Source organism: Hyperolius riggenbachi, chromosome 11 (genome assembly GCF_040937935.1).
Source record: "Hyperolius riggenbachi isolate aHypRig1 chromosome 11, aHypRig1.pri, whole genome shotgun sequence".
In the NCBI taxonomy this organism is placed as follows: Eukaryota; Metazoa; Chordata; class Amphibia; order Anura; family Hyperoliidae; genus Hyperolius; species Hyperolius riggenbachi.
The window spans coordinates 173,905,802-173,921,164 of record NC_090656.1 but is presented as its reverse complement, the minus strand read 5'-3'; the positions used below and the strand labels follow the sequence as shown (position 1 = coordinate 173,921,164).

Sequence of the window (15,363 nt, the reverse complement as noted above, 5' to 3'; positions counted from 1 at the left end):
TTTAACCCATTCGCGTTCCGTCGTTTTCACTTGAGAAATGTTCACCTCCCATTCATTAGCCTATAACTTTATCACTACTTATCACAATGAACTGATCTATATCTTGTTTTTTCCGCTACCAATTAGGCTTTATTTGGGGGGGGGGGGGGTACATTTTGCTAAGAGCCACTTTACTGTAAATGCATTTTAACAGGAAGAATAAGAAAAAAACGGAAAAAAATCATTATTTCTCAAGTTTTCAGCCATTAGTTTTAAAATAATACATGCCTCCATAATTAAAACTCACGTATTGTATTTTCCCATATGTCCCGGTTATTACACCGTTAAAATTATGTCCCTATCACAATGTATGGCGACAATATTTTATTTGGAAATAAAGGTGCATTTTTTTCGTTTTGCATCTATCACTATTTACAAGTTTAAAATAAAAAAAATATAGAAATATTTCATCTTTACATTGATATTTAAAAAGGTTAGACCCTTAGGTAAATATTTACATGTTTTTTTTATTGTAATGTTTTTTTTTTATATTAAACATTTTATTTGCGTATTTTTGGGAGGGTGGGATGTAAACAATAGTTTTATAATGTGAAGTGTCTTGAGTTTTATTTTTTTACTTTTAGTTGTAGTTTTACTTTTTGCCCACAAGATGGTGGCCATGAGTTTGTTAACATGACGTCACTCTAAGCGTAACATACGCTTAGAGAGACGCATTGGGAGAGGTAACAGCCAGAAAAAGCGCAGCTTCCGAGAGAAGCTGTCACTTTTTCAGCGGGGGAGAGGAATCAGTGATCGGGCACCATAGCCCGATTCACTGATTTCCTGGCTAGCGGGCCGCGGGAGCGCGCATGGTTCAAACTACGTCCAGGAACTAAAATAGGTTAAACATCTCCTATCTTCAGAGTCATTGTAATTTAGTATTGTAGTGTATTATAATAGCCATAGCATCTACATTATAAAAACATTTGGTTAAAAAAAGGATATAACATGTATCATCTGTCAGCATTTTTCCTCCAAGAGGCCTATTGTTAGGTTAGCATAACTAGGGGCAACATTACAGCCCATAGCTGTGCCCATAGTTTGCCTAAAAATAAGTTCATAAAAAGAACACAAATATTGTTTAACTATTTAAAATAAAGTCCATAGCTTTCAGTATGAATTCCTTTTGTTTTTGTGAAGTTTCCATATCTAACATTAAAAATATGATTATGTTTCTAGGCCTATATTGTGATTAATGTTTGAATAAAGTGAATTTACATAAAAAATTTCCCACCTATACTGGGGACCACTTTATGTCTTGTAACAAAGAAATCAGAAGTGATGAGTCCTTAAAGAGACACTGAAGCGAAAAAAAATATATGATATTATGATTTGTATGTGTAGCACAGCTAAGAAATAAAACATTAAGATCAGATACATCAGTCTAATTGTTTCCAGTACAGGAAGAGTTAAGAAACTCCAGTTATCTCTATGCAAACAAGCCATTAACTCTCCGACTAAGTCTAGTCGTGGAGAGGGCTGTTATCTGACTTTTATTATCTCAACTGTAAGTGAACTGTTTACTTTTTCTCTGCTAGAGGAGAGGTCATTACTTCACAGACTGCTCTGAAAGACTCATTTTGAATGCTGAGTGTTGTGTAATCTGCACATATTATAGAATGATGCAGTGTTAGAAAAAACACTATATACCTGAAAATAAAAGTATGAGAATATTTTCTTTGCTGCTAATCTTCTAGTAATTATTCATAGTACACAACCAATTCACGATATCATATTTTTTTTTTTCGCTTCAGTGTCTCTTTAAGGTTGGCAATTTCAGCATGCATTTCTTAAGCTTTTCATCTATTATCTCTAATAGATATGAAGTGACAGGACTCAGAAACCACTGGGTAGAGTGACTATCGCTGGAATTTCTTCAAACGTTTATGAATCTTAGCAGGAAAGTTCTTGGTATTTTTTATTAACCACTTAAGCCAATCTGGATGTATATATTTGTCCAAAAATCGCCACTCAAAGGCAATGTGGACGAATATATACAGTATGCGTCCAGCAGTGTTGCTGCGCTTGTACACGCATATCTGCGTGCAGGCGGCTCCTTCCCTGCCTCTATTACAGGGGATTGATTGCTGCAGAGGAACCAGTGTTCAAACGATTCCCCGCAAATGAATCAAGTGGCTCCAATCAGGAGGTATTTGATTCATGAACCATGAAATGTAAAACAAAAGATCTTGCACTCCCTGGTATCTTCCAGAAATGTAAAACAAAAGATCTCGCACTCCCTAGTATCTTCCAGGAGAGTGCTTAGCGCCACTTAGTGGCCAAAAAAATAAAATTAAAGTACAAATGGAAAAAAAGACAATTCACATTAAATAAAAGCTGATTTACTCCCCACCCTGCCCTTTAACTAAAAACATGAAAACACATTGTCACAGGAGCCCTAGTGGCTGACCGCACTTAGCCTTCTAAACGGTGCCAGCGCACAGGTCGTGCGAACTCTGGTCGCAGTCAATGCGCAGGAACCGTTAAGAATTAGCCGCAGCCAACTCAGAAGGGAGCCTGTGAGACACGGGTGATTACAACTTCACCCGCTGGTTCAGAGTAAACTGCCACCACCGCGGTTACCATGGGACCGTGGAGCCCACTAACTGACTAGTCCTGCGAATAAAACGGTTAAACACACGATATTCTGTCTAGCCAACAACAAACAAACAGTAGCGTATCTTCAGAGACCCGGGATCAGTTCTGTGTGTGCTGATAAGCAGGGTAGCGGACAGTGAATGACTTGGAGAAAGTCGTTTATTCACACAATATAAATAATTAATATATACAGACAATTATTAAAATCAACAATTATTAAAACAGTAATAGCCAGTATAAAAAATAAAAGAAGGGAGAAAAATACTTAGTTCCTGGAAAGATGTCCTTTTTGTGGGAAAAACAGAGTTCTGGGTTTCAATCAAAGTTCAGACCAGGTGGATGCCAGCATATCCTCAAGCTGGCACCGATGAGTTCAAGATTTTTTCAGGGTGGAGGACACTGAGTTTGGGTCCTCTGCCATTCTTATGCCCCTGATTCAGTAGGAGGGAGTGAGGGCGGGGAGCCACACACCACCTTAGAAGATGAGATGAGCCCTCTCCTTGTCCTGGGGACTAGAAATCATATCTACCCATATATGGGCTCTATCTCACAGAACCGTACAGGTCAGGGCAGATTTATTAACATTTTCAGGTCTGTCTCGATTTATCCAGCGCCCTGATACCAGACATGAGGGGTGGGACCCCTGTGGTATCATCAGGGCACTTTTAAACTGCCTAACTGGCAGTCCTTACCTCAGAATATTCTGAAACTTCCTCAGAACCAGCACCGGGGCTCATGCTACACTTCCCCCATGTTTGGCGAAGCTGCCATCTCAGGAACCCCAGAAATATGACAGATCTGGGAAGTTATGGATATGCTATGAGACTCAGGTTATTCCCAGGCAAAGGCTCTTTGAAGTTTGGGGCAGCCAGCTAGGTGTCACCTCCCCTGCTGGGAGGGAGCCAGCGGGTCTGGTTTTCCCCCAACTAGATTGCTTCTGCCATGGTGCTTGTCACCTTATACCTGATGGATGGGCCATCAGCACAGCTTGAAGCCAGGGACTCTCCGGGGCAGATTAGGCTCAGGTTCATTAGCATATCAAAAGAGCCATCCAGCATTTGGGCTGGTGCTCTCTCTCTGTTGAGAAAAGACTGCAGACCTCCTACACAATCAACCCAGATTCTATCGATCTGAAGCGCAATCGATGCAGGGAATCGAGTGCGATCGCTTCTTCTTCACGGGCGGTTACAGGACGCGCCTGCGGCCCCGCAACCGTCCGTGACACACATGTTTAAAAAAAATTACAAAAAACTCGTTTAAAAAAATGCACAAATAGTTACCTTAGGGACTAAACTTTTTAAATATGTATATTGTGAAGGTATATTACTATACACCTTATTATCTTGAGCCCATATGGGCTTGTAATTAGTGATGGATGCAAAACTGAAAAAATGCACCTTTAATTCAATATAAAATATTTGCGCCATACATTGTACTAGGGAAATATTTTAAGCGTTGCAATAACCGGGACAAATGGGCAAATAAAATGTGTGGATTGTATCCACAGTACAACATTTTATTTTAAAACTATAGTGGCTGAAAACTGAGAAATCATTTTTTTCCATTTTTTTCTTATTATTCCTGTTAAAATACATTTAGTATGAAATAATTATTAGCAAAATGTACCACCCAAAGAAATCCTAATTGGTGGCAAAAAAAACAAGGTATAGATCATTTATGTATCACACATAAATGATCTATACCTTGTTTTGTTTTTTTTGTTTTTTTGCCATAGTTCTGATGACAAAATAATATTATTTAAAAGACGCAATAAACATATTACAAAACAGATTATTATGAGATGCTTAAAAAATCCATCATCCCTTGAATACTAAGGTGAACATAAGATTTTAATCGAGGAACCTTTCCAAGAGGGTATTTTATGCAAAAATGAAAAATATATTTTAACCTCTTTTCACTTTCAGGACAAAGGCAGTTTTCCTCTGTCAGCGCTTCTCCCATTCATCCGCCAATAACTTTATCACTACTCATCACGAGTGTTTTTCAAATTATTTTATTTCATTCATTGCAAGGTTATCTTTACAATTTTTTGCCTCAATCTTCCTAAATGTCTCCATTACCAGTGTATAAAATTTCTCCATTTGTGGATCTCTGCAAGTTAGTGAGTAGAAAATAGATCTGTTTTTTAGTTGGGTGTGAATATATTTTTCTAACTGCACTATTCTATGTCCATTCAATATCGTGATAGGGATTTTTTCATTCATTGTGATGACTGGTATAAGGTCATTTGATTGTAGGGCTTTGTATTTTAGTCTACAAACAGTTAAAACAGGTCCGATTTCTTGTTAGGGCAGACAGAGTACCTTTTGTAGAACAGATATTTCATCTTCTGTTAATTTATAGTCTGAAATATACATTTTGTTGAAATTGTTATTTTTCTAGTGTGAATGGAATTTTATTATATATCTGTAATACTGTGGATGCTAGCTCAGCAAATATTGACTTGCTTTCAGGCACTTTGTGTTATTGAAGTGGGCAGAGACCTGTGAATGCCAATGTCATCTGTACAATATAGATACAGAGGGGCTGCAACACACAACAGGAAAACAGTGACAGGGGCTCTTGGTTACACTTTAACGCGCTTAAGTTCACCAACTGCGCCAAAGTGTCCCCAATCTGGTGAGTCCTACTCTAACCAACCATGCAATGCTAGGTTTTTTTTATCAGCAAATATATATAAAAAATAGGCAGCACTAGATGGTAAAAATATTTATTAATCGTTCTCTCAATTGCAAAGTTTAAGATATATCAACTCAATGTGGATGTCTCCACTCACTACCAATTACATATGGCAAATAACCATGTATACATGCACGCACCAATCGCCTCTACAAACCTACTGCAGTAGGAAAAAAAAAAAAAATTCATAAAGTGCACTAATAGTACTGCTCAAAAATATAAAATATAAAAATATGTATAAAAATCAATAAAAAATCAATGGTAGACCACTTGATAGCAACGTAATTAAGTTGCAATATAGTTGCATTGGAGTATCTTCAATATACAGTTCATATAGATTTCATATAGATTAATGCAAAGTATTCCAATGATGTCCGTATTAGGGATTATCCACACTTCACAAAGGTTGTGAGGCTGCAGTATAAGATTCAAGATTGTCCGTAATGGGAAAAGATCTTCACAAAGTAATGAGTGCTATACTCACGATCCCCCATGTAGATAAGGTGATAATATCCGGAGCCGCTCGATCCCGTGTGTCCCGGCCGGTGACTACACAGGAGAGTCTTGGGCCCACTGCAGATGAATTAACAGTGACGTCGGGCTGGCTTGCCCGGCTCCAGCGCGGGTGATGTAGCGGCCCTTTGCTTGCTTGGGGAACAATTCCCTCGGATCTCCAGTGACGTCACTGGAGGATTAGCTGACGCGTTTTGAAGGAGACGTTCTTCTTTCTCAAAGCTCTTTGAGAAAGGAGGACATCTCCTTCGAAACGCGTTAGCGATTGGCTAATCCTCCAGTGATGTCACTATCAGTGAGGAAGGAGGTGTGTCTCACTAACACACCGTAACACGGAGATCCGAGGGAATCGTTCCCCAAGCAAGCGAAGGGACGCTACATCACCCGCGCTGGAGCCGGGCAAGCCAGCCCGATGTCACTGTTAATTAATCTGCAGTGGGTCCAAGACTCTCCTGTGTAGTCACCGGCCGGGACACACGGGATCGAGCGGCTCCGGATATTATCACCTTATCTACATGGGGGATCGTGAGTATAGCACTCATTACTTTGTGAAGATCTTTTCCCATTACGGACAATCTTGAATCTTATACTGCAGCCTCACAACCTTTGTGAAGTGTGGATAATCCCTAATACGGACATCATTGGAATACTTTGCATTAATCTATATGAAATCTATATGATCTGTATATTGAAGATACTCCAATGCAACTATATTGCAACTTCATTACGTTGCTATCAAGTGGTCTACCATTGATTTTTTATTGATTTTTATACATATTTTTATATTTTTGAGCAGTACTATTAGTGCACATTATGAATTTTTTCTTTTTCCTACTGCAGTAGGTTTGTGGAGGCGATTGGTGCGTGCATGTGTACATGGTTATTTGCCATATGTAATTGGTAGTGAGTGGAGACATCCACATTGAGTTGATATATCTTAAACTTTGCAATTGAGAGAACCATTAATAAATATTTTTACAATCTAGCGCTTCCTATTTTTGATATATATTTGTTTGCACAATAGGGGTTCTGGGGTAACCCCATTTTAGGTTGAGCTGCTGACTCTACTCTAGGCGCGACACTGACATACTTTATATATTTTTTTATCAGCAGTCTAGTGGGTACTAATCCAAAAACCTAAGAGTCAACTAAAATAGGAGAAAACGAAATGAACAACACCTCACCTTTCACTAGCTACCGAATGAACTCTCTGAACATGTGCAATGCACTCATTTATATGCTTAACTGTGCTAGAGGTGGGTGTGATTATGCAGGTTCACAGGGGAAAATTATAAGCAAATACCAAGGGGTGAGCAGCACAAACTAACTTTAATGCATTTTTTTTTTGCAAAGCATGCACGCAGTAATGGAGATCTCCAATCTCCATACAAATATACAAATACATATAAATACATAGGGGCTGTAGCACACAACAGGAACACAGTGACAGGGGCTCTTGGTTACGCTTTAACGCGCTTAAGCTCACCAACTGCACCAAAGTGTCCCCAATCTGGTGAGTGAGATTGCAGACACTTTTGTGCAGTTGGTGGAGTTGGACACTTTGGCGCACTATTGTCATCTGCACAATAGTGATTGAATAAAAATTGTTTCCAATATACTGGTGTTTTACATCCTAAGAGGTGAGATTATCACTTTTATATTGCCTCCACTTCCATGTATTTTTGTATTTACAACTCTATTAGGAGAGCAACCATCCAGTTACTGGAAAACCAAGTGGTGTTGGTTATTTTCCCATAGGCGCATATGGTGGTTGCAAGGTCTTGCAACCAAATTTTGTGTGCATTATTACCCACAACTCTGTCACAATCAGCTGACAATACTGCACCATTTAGGTCCTGTTTTTCTTTTATTCTATTGGCAACTGGGGTTTCTCTAAAAGGGAACATTAATGACCTACTACATTTTAATTCTTAATAGTACTTTCCTTGAATCCCATAGGCTAATTTTGGATGAAAAGGTTAAAAATCCAAGTTTAAAGTTTGGACTGACTCAGGTATTGTTATACGCCGGATGATCTCACACAGACAGATCTTGAACTTTTAAATGTATCTGTTCTCTGCACTCAGATGTGTTTTTTTTTTGTCTATTTATAAACCATTATTAGTTATCAGTGAGCGTTATGCTTAATTTTTCTTCAGTCCATCTGCAAAGGAACTGTAAATTAGAGCCTTGAATTCTTAACCTTCATAGGGATAAATAAGAGTTGAGGAAAACAAACTAGTTTTAGGTAGAATTGCAGAAAAACTATGCATACATGTGGCATGTCACTTCAGATACCCTTCTATGTCCAATAAACTAATGTTATTTGTTGTTCTAGGTATATTCTGTGTTCTATGTATGGCCATCATGGTGGCCAGTATAATTGGCTCCATCATGACCTCCTACTTGTCAAACCTTTCTGATAGAAACACAGACATGCCTCATTGGATGAAATTCTGTATTAAAACTTGTTTGGCACATGCTCTTTTTATGAAAAGAAATGTATATAAAGCTGATGGGAAAGCTACGTCTCCAGCAGCTATAGAACACGGTGAGTTCTTGCATAACATATTTGCTGTGCATGCTTCATTTTGAATGTAAATTCTGTTGTGAAGAAAGCTTGCTGCCTGTTAGCACTTTAAGCAAAAATGATTTTCAGGAATGACGTGACAGCTACACATCTTCAAATATCTTCCTATGGGCTGCTGACTTAAAGGGACACTTAAGAGTAGTAAAAAAAAAAGTTTTACTCACCTGGGGCTTCCACCAGCCCCCTGCAGCTGTCCGGTGCTCACGCAGTCTCACTCGGATCCTCCTGTCCCCGCTGGCAGGTACTTCTGTTTTCACTGACAGGCCTGGGAACGCAAGTGATTCGTTGCGTTCCTGGCCGCAATAGCAGTATAGAGGGCGCTATTGCAACCAGGAACGCAAAGAATCACTCGCGTGCCCAGGTCTGTCGCCGAAAACAGAAGTACCTGCCGGCGGGGCCAGGAGGATCAGAGGGAGACGGCGAGGGCACCGGACAGCTGCAGGGGGCTGGTGGAAGCCCCAGGTGAGTATAACTCTTTTTTTTTACTAGCCTTAAGTGACCCTTAAACCACTTAAGCCTATCTGGACGAACATTCAGCTATCAATGAATGGGATTATATATGCCATTCATTGATCAAAGCCCCCCGCAACTGACAGCCTCTTATCAGAGACGTGACCATCTTGTGGCCAAATAGTAAAACTACACCCACATCCATTTTTCAATAAATAAATACTTTTTTTTACATTAAAATTATCTGTTTACCTCCCACAACAAAAATTACCCAAATAAAATTTTTAATAAAAAAAAATTACAATTAAAAAAAACAACAAATAGTTACCTAAGGGTCTGAACTTTTTAAATATGCATGTCAAAGGAGTATATTAAAATGTTTTAAATTATGGGCTTGTAAATAGTGATGGACGCAAAATGAAAAATGCACCTTTATTTCTAAATAAAATATCGGCACCATACATTGTGATAGGGACATAATTTAAACGGTGTAATAAACGGGACAAATGGGCAAATAAAATGCATGGGTTTTAATTACGGTAGCATGTATTAATTTTAAACTATAATGGCCAAAAACTGAGAAATAATGATTTTTCTTTCTTAATTTTTCTGTTAAAATGGATTTAGAATAAATTAATTCTTAGCAAAATGTATCACCCAAAGAAAGCCTAATTTGTGGTGGAAAAAACAAGATATAGATCAATTAATTGTAATGAGTACTGATAAATTTATTGGCAAATGAATGGGAGGTGAAAGTTGCTCAGATGCTAAAAATAAACAACCCTGTGGGCTTAAGTGGTTAATAACAATGTTCCTATAGTATGCAGTAAACATGCTTTGTGTAACAAGGAGGTTTCTTTATTTTATTGCAGGAAGTGTCATGTTTATATTAATTTACCCAAGAACCATACCACTGCCTGTCTTAAAGGACTACTAAAAGACCACTAAAAATAGTGAAATTCAAAATGTGTATGCATATGTATAAAATGTACTGTATATTGGTCCCAGAGTAAAAAGCACATTTTTTTCCTGTGTCCTTGTCACTTACAGTAGGTTGTAAAAATGTCAGGTCTGACGGTTGTGGACTACCCCATCTGCTCATGAGGGTTTTTCCATGTTTTCTTTTATTTAAAAAAAACACACACACACTGAACAGCATTTGCTCAGCCCAACTTCCAGAATAATTTCAAGTGTAGATAGAGGCTGGCAGACACCTTTTAGATAGATTTTGTAAAAACAAAACAGAGGACACCAAGAGCCCAATAGTGCAGTATTGTCTGGTAAGCTCAATATATAATGTAATGTCAAAGGTTCTTATACTCACAATGGTGGGTTACCATCAGGTAACCACTTGACAGGCAGGTGGGGAGTATTAGTACCTATCCCCACTCAGGTATAAAAGTCGCTCTCTGTAGATAGGAAAATGGGGAAAGAACCCCTCCACTGTAATATGTATGAACAGAGGCGCCAAGCAGAGTAAAACAATGTTCTAAAAATGATAAAAAGAGGGAAGTCGAGGTGGACTTACCTCCCTCTGGTAGTGGACATATACTCAAATGCAGAGTAAAAAATATACAATTTATTCACAGCTCCATAAAATCGCAACGTGTTTCGCGGTCAACAAACCCGCTTCATCAGGCAGTACAGGAGCATATAAAACTGGTTCAGGTCCATAAAGCGTGTGAGCACCTCTGTAGCTATATTAACTACAATCAGAGAAAGAACATGTGTGCATCAACCAAGTGAACCTGGCAAATCTGGCTTTGCAAATTTGGCCTATTGGCTAATCACGAGACATTGCTCATGCAAATAAGCATTTGCTTTCGCATGCCTAAATATGCAGGGTCAAAACCAAAAACCGCAAAACAATCGCCCTGCGGGAATTAGTTCATGCTATACAGCACTATCCAGGGGCGCCACGAGGAGGCTTCCCATTGCCCCCATACAACCGGGGGGCCGCAGGGGTCCCAGGCACTCTCACCGCCTGGAACCCACACAGCGGCACCCCGGAGGCGGAGGCTGGGGGGTGCAGGCGATCTCCCCAGCATGGCCAGCGCCGGGCAGAGCCGCCCGCACACACCTCCCAAGATTAAAAACAGGCACTTACCTCAACGTCCATTGCGTTCTGCTGTATGCGCATAACCTGGGCGCGACACATAAGGGGCGGACAGGCGCAAATAGCCTGCTCCAGGGCTCTCACCTCCTAAAACAAGCCACTCACTACCTGCCCTCAGAAAAAAGAAATGCAATGCTAACTACAATCAGAGAAAGAACATGTGTGCATCAACCAAGTGAACCTGGCAAATCTGGCTTTGCAAATTTGGCCTATTGGCTAATCACGAGACATTGCTCATGCAAATAAGCATTTGCTTTCGCATGCCTAAATATGCAGGGTCAAAACCAAAAACCGCAAAACAATCGCCCTGCGGGAATTAGTTCATGCTATACAGCACTATCCAGGGGCGCCACGAGGAGGCTTCCCATTGCCCCCATACAACCGGGGGGCCGCAGGGGTCCCAGGCACTCTCACCGCCTGGAACCCACACAGCGGCACCCCGGAGGCGGAGGCTGGGGGGTGCAGGCGATCTCCCCAGCGTGGCCAGCGCCGGGCAGAGCCGCCCGCACACACCTCCCAAGATTAAAAACAGGCACTTACCTCAACGTCCATTGCGTTCTGCTGTATGCGCATAACCTGGGCGCGACACATAAGGGGCGGACAGGCGCAAATAGCCTGCTCCAGGGCTCTCACCTCCTAAAACAAGCCACTCACTACCTGCCCTCAGAAAAAAGAAATGCAATGCTAACTACAATCAGAGAAAGAACATGTGTGCATCAACCAAGTGAACCTGGCAAATCTGGCTTTGCAAATTTGGCCTATTGGCTAATCACGAGACATTGCTCATGCAAATAAGCATTTGCTTTCGCATGCCTAAATATGCAGGGTCAAAACCAAAAACCGCAAAACAATCGCCCTGCGGGAATTAGTTCATGCTATACAGCACTATCCAGGGGCGCCACGAGGAGGCTTCCCATTGCCCCCATACAACCGGGGGGCCGCAGGGGTCCTGGCCACGCTGGGGAGATCGCCTGCACCCCCTGGCCTCCACCTCCGGGGTGCCGCTGTGTGGGTTCCAGGCGGTGAGAGTGCCTGGGACCCCCGCGGCCCCCCGGTTGTATGGGGGCAATGGGAAGCCTCCTCGTGGCGCCCCTGGATAGTGCTGTATAGCATGAACTAATTCCCGCAGGGCGATTGTTTTGCGGTTTTTGGTTTTGACCCTGCATATTTAGGCATGCGAAAGCAAATGCTTATTTGCATGAGCAATGTCTCGTGATTAGCCAATAGGCCAAATTAGCAAAGCCAGATTTGTCAGGTTCACCTGGTTGATGCACACATGCTTTTTCTCTGATTATAGTTAGCATTGCATTTCTTTCTTCTGAGGGCAGGTAGTGAGTGACTTGTTTTAGGAGGTGAGAGCCCTGGAGCAGGCTATTTGCGCCTGTCTGCCCCTTATGTGTCGCGCCCAGGTTATGCGCATATAGCAGAACGCAATGGACGTTGAGGTAAGTGCCTGTTTTTAATCCTGGGAGGTGTGTGCGGGCGGCTCTTCCCGGCGCTGGCCACGCTGGGGAGATCGCCTGCACCCCCTGGCCTCCACCTCCGGGGTGCCGCTGTGTGGGTTCCAGGCGGTGAGAGTGCCTGGGACCCCCGCGGCCCCCCGGTTGTATGGGGGCAATGGGAAGCCTCCTCGTGGCGCCCCTGGATAGTGCTGTATAGCATGAACTAACTCCCGCAGGGCGATTGTTTTGCGGTTTTTGGTTTTGACCCTGCATATTTAGGCATGCGAAAGCAAATGCTTATTTGCATGAGCAATGTCTCGTGATTAGCCAATAGGCCAAATTAGCAAAGCCAGATTTGTCAGGTTCACCTGGTTGATGCACACATGCTTTTTCTCTGATTATAGTTAGCATTGCATTTCTTTCTTCTGAGGGCAGGTAGTGAGTGACTTGTTTTAGGAGGTGAGAGCCCTGGAGCAGGCTATTTGCGCCTGTCTGCCCCTTATGTGTCGCGCCCAGGTTATGCGCATATAGCAGAACGCAATGGACGTTGAGGTAAGTGCCTGTTTTTAATCCTGGGAGGTGTGTGCGGGCGGCTCTTCCCGGCGCTGGCCACGCTGGGGAGATCGCCTGCACCCCCTGGCCTCCACCTCCGGGGTGCCGCTGTGTGGGTTCCAGGCGGTGAGAGTGCCTGGGACCCCCGCGGCCCCCCGGTTGTATGGGGGCAATGGGAAGCCTCCTCGTGGCGCCCCTGGATAGTGCTGTATAGCATGAACTAATTCCCGCAGGGCGATTGTTTTGCGGTTTTTGGTTTTGACCCTGCATATTTAGGCATGCGAAAGCAAATGCTTATTTGCATGAGCAATGTCTCGTGATTAGCCAATAGGCCAAATTAGCAAAGCCAGATTTGTCAGGTTCACCTGGTTGATGCACACATGCTTTTTCTCTGATTATAGTTAGCATTGCATTTCTTTCTTCTGAGGGCAGGTAGTGAGTGACTTGTTTTAGGAGGTGAGAGCCCTGGAGCAGGCTATTTGCGCCTGTCTGCCCCTTATGTGTCGCGCCCAGGTTATGCGCATATAGCAGAACGCAATGGACGTTGAGGTAAGTGCCTGTTTTTAATCCTGGGAGGTGTGTGCGGGCGGCTCTTCCCGGCGCTGGCCACGCTGGGGAGATCGCCTGCACCCCCTGGCCTCCACCTCCGGGGTGCCGCTGTGTGGGTTCCAGGCGGTGAGAGTGCCTGGGACCCCCGCGGCCCCCCGGTTGTATGGGGGCAATGGGAAGCCTCCTCGTGGCGCCCCTGGATAGTGCTGTATAGCATGAACTAATTCCCGCAGGGCGATTGTTTTGCGGTTTTTGGTTTTGACCCTGCATATTTAGGCATGCGAAAGCAAATGCTTATTTGCATGAGCAATGTCTCGTGATTAGCCAATAGGCCAAATTAGCAAAGCCAGATTTGTCAGGTTCACCTGGTTGATGCACACATGCTTTTTCTCTGATTATAGTTAGCATTGCATTTCTTTCTTCTGAGGGCAGGTAGTGAGTGACTTGTTTTAGGAGGTGAGAGCCCTGGAGCAGGCTATTTGCGCCTGTCTGCCTCTTATGTGTCGCGCCCAGGTTATGCGCATATAGCAGAACGCAATGGACGTTGAGGTAAGTGCCTGTTTTTAATCCTGGGAGGTGTGTGCGGGCGGCTCTTCCCGGCGCTGGCCACGCTGGGGAGATCGCCTGCACCCCCTGGCCTCCACCTCCGGGGTGCCGCTGTGTGGGTTCCAGGCGGTGAGAGTGCCTGGGACCCCCGCGGCCCCGCGGTTGTATGGGGGCAATGGGAAGCCTCCTCGTGGCGCCCCTGGATAGTGCTGTATAGCATGAACTAATTCCCGCAGGGCGATTGTTTTGCGGTTTTTGGTTTTGACCCTGCATATTTAGGCATGCGAAAGCAAATGCTTATTTGCATGAGCAATGTCTCGTGATTAGCCAATAGGCCAAATTAGCAAAGCCAGATTTGTCAGGTTCACCTGGTTGATGCACACATGCTTTTTCTCTGATTATAGTTAGCATTGCATTTCTTTCTTCTGAGGGCAGGTAGTGAGTGACTTGTTTTAGGAGGTGAGAGCCCTGGAGCAGGCTATTTGCGCCTGTCTGCCCCTTATGTGTCGCGCCCAGGTTATGCGCATATAGCAGAACGCAATGGACGTTGAGGTAAGTGCCTGTTTTTAATCCTGGGAGGTGTGTGCGGGCGGCTCTTCCCGGCGCTGGCCACGCTGGGGAGATCGCCTGCACCCCCTGGCCTCCACCTCCGGGGTGCCGCTGTGTGGGTTCCAGGCGGTGAGAGTGCCTGGGACCCCCGCGGCCCCCCGGTTGTATGGGGGCAATGGGAAGCCTCCTCGTGGCGCCCCTGGATAGTGCTGTATAGCATGAACTAATTCCCGCAGGGCGATTGTTTTGCGGTTTTTGGTTTTGACCCTGCATATTTAGGCATGCGAAAGCAAATGCTTATTTGCATGAGCAATGTCTCGTGATTAGCCAATAGGCCAAATTAGCAAAGCCAGATTTGTCAGGTTCACCTGGTTGATGCACACATGCTTTTTCTCTGATTATAGTTACCTCTGTAGCTATATGCTTTATGGACCTGAACCAGTTTTATATGCTCCTGTACTGCCTGATGAAGCGGGATTGTTGACCACGAAACGCGTTGCGATTTTATTGAGCTGTGAATAAATTGTATATTTTTTACTCTGCATGTGAGTATATGTCCACTACCAGAGGGAGGTAAGTCCACCTCGACTTCCCTCTTTTTATCATTTTTAGAACATTGTTTTACTCTGCTTGGCGCCTCTGTTCGTACATATTACAGCACCTTTTAGAGTGTGATGTTAAATGTACATCATGTAAGTATGTGTACATGTATTTTAAAT

The 15,363-nt window shown here is 43.2% G+C and overlaps 1 protein-coding gene across 1 annotated transcript in view; it reads left to right on the top strand.

Moving 5' to 3' along the window:
• LOC137537914 (5-hydroxytryptamine receptor 3E-like) overlaps window positions 1-15,128 on the top strand; it is a 55,993-nt gene extending 40,865 nt beyond the window's left edge. The window contains exons 8-9 of the mRNA XM_068259844.1: window positions 8,189-8,401; window positions 15,049-15,128. Of these exons, the coding sequence (XP_068115945.1) occupies window positions 8,189-8,401; window positions 15,049-15,128 (293 nt within the window). The remainder of the gene's footprint in view (window positions 1-8,188; window positions 8,402-15,048) is intronic.
• Window positions 15,129-15,363: the final 235 nt, after the last annotated feature.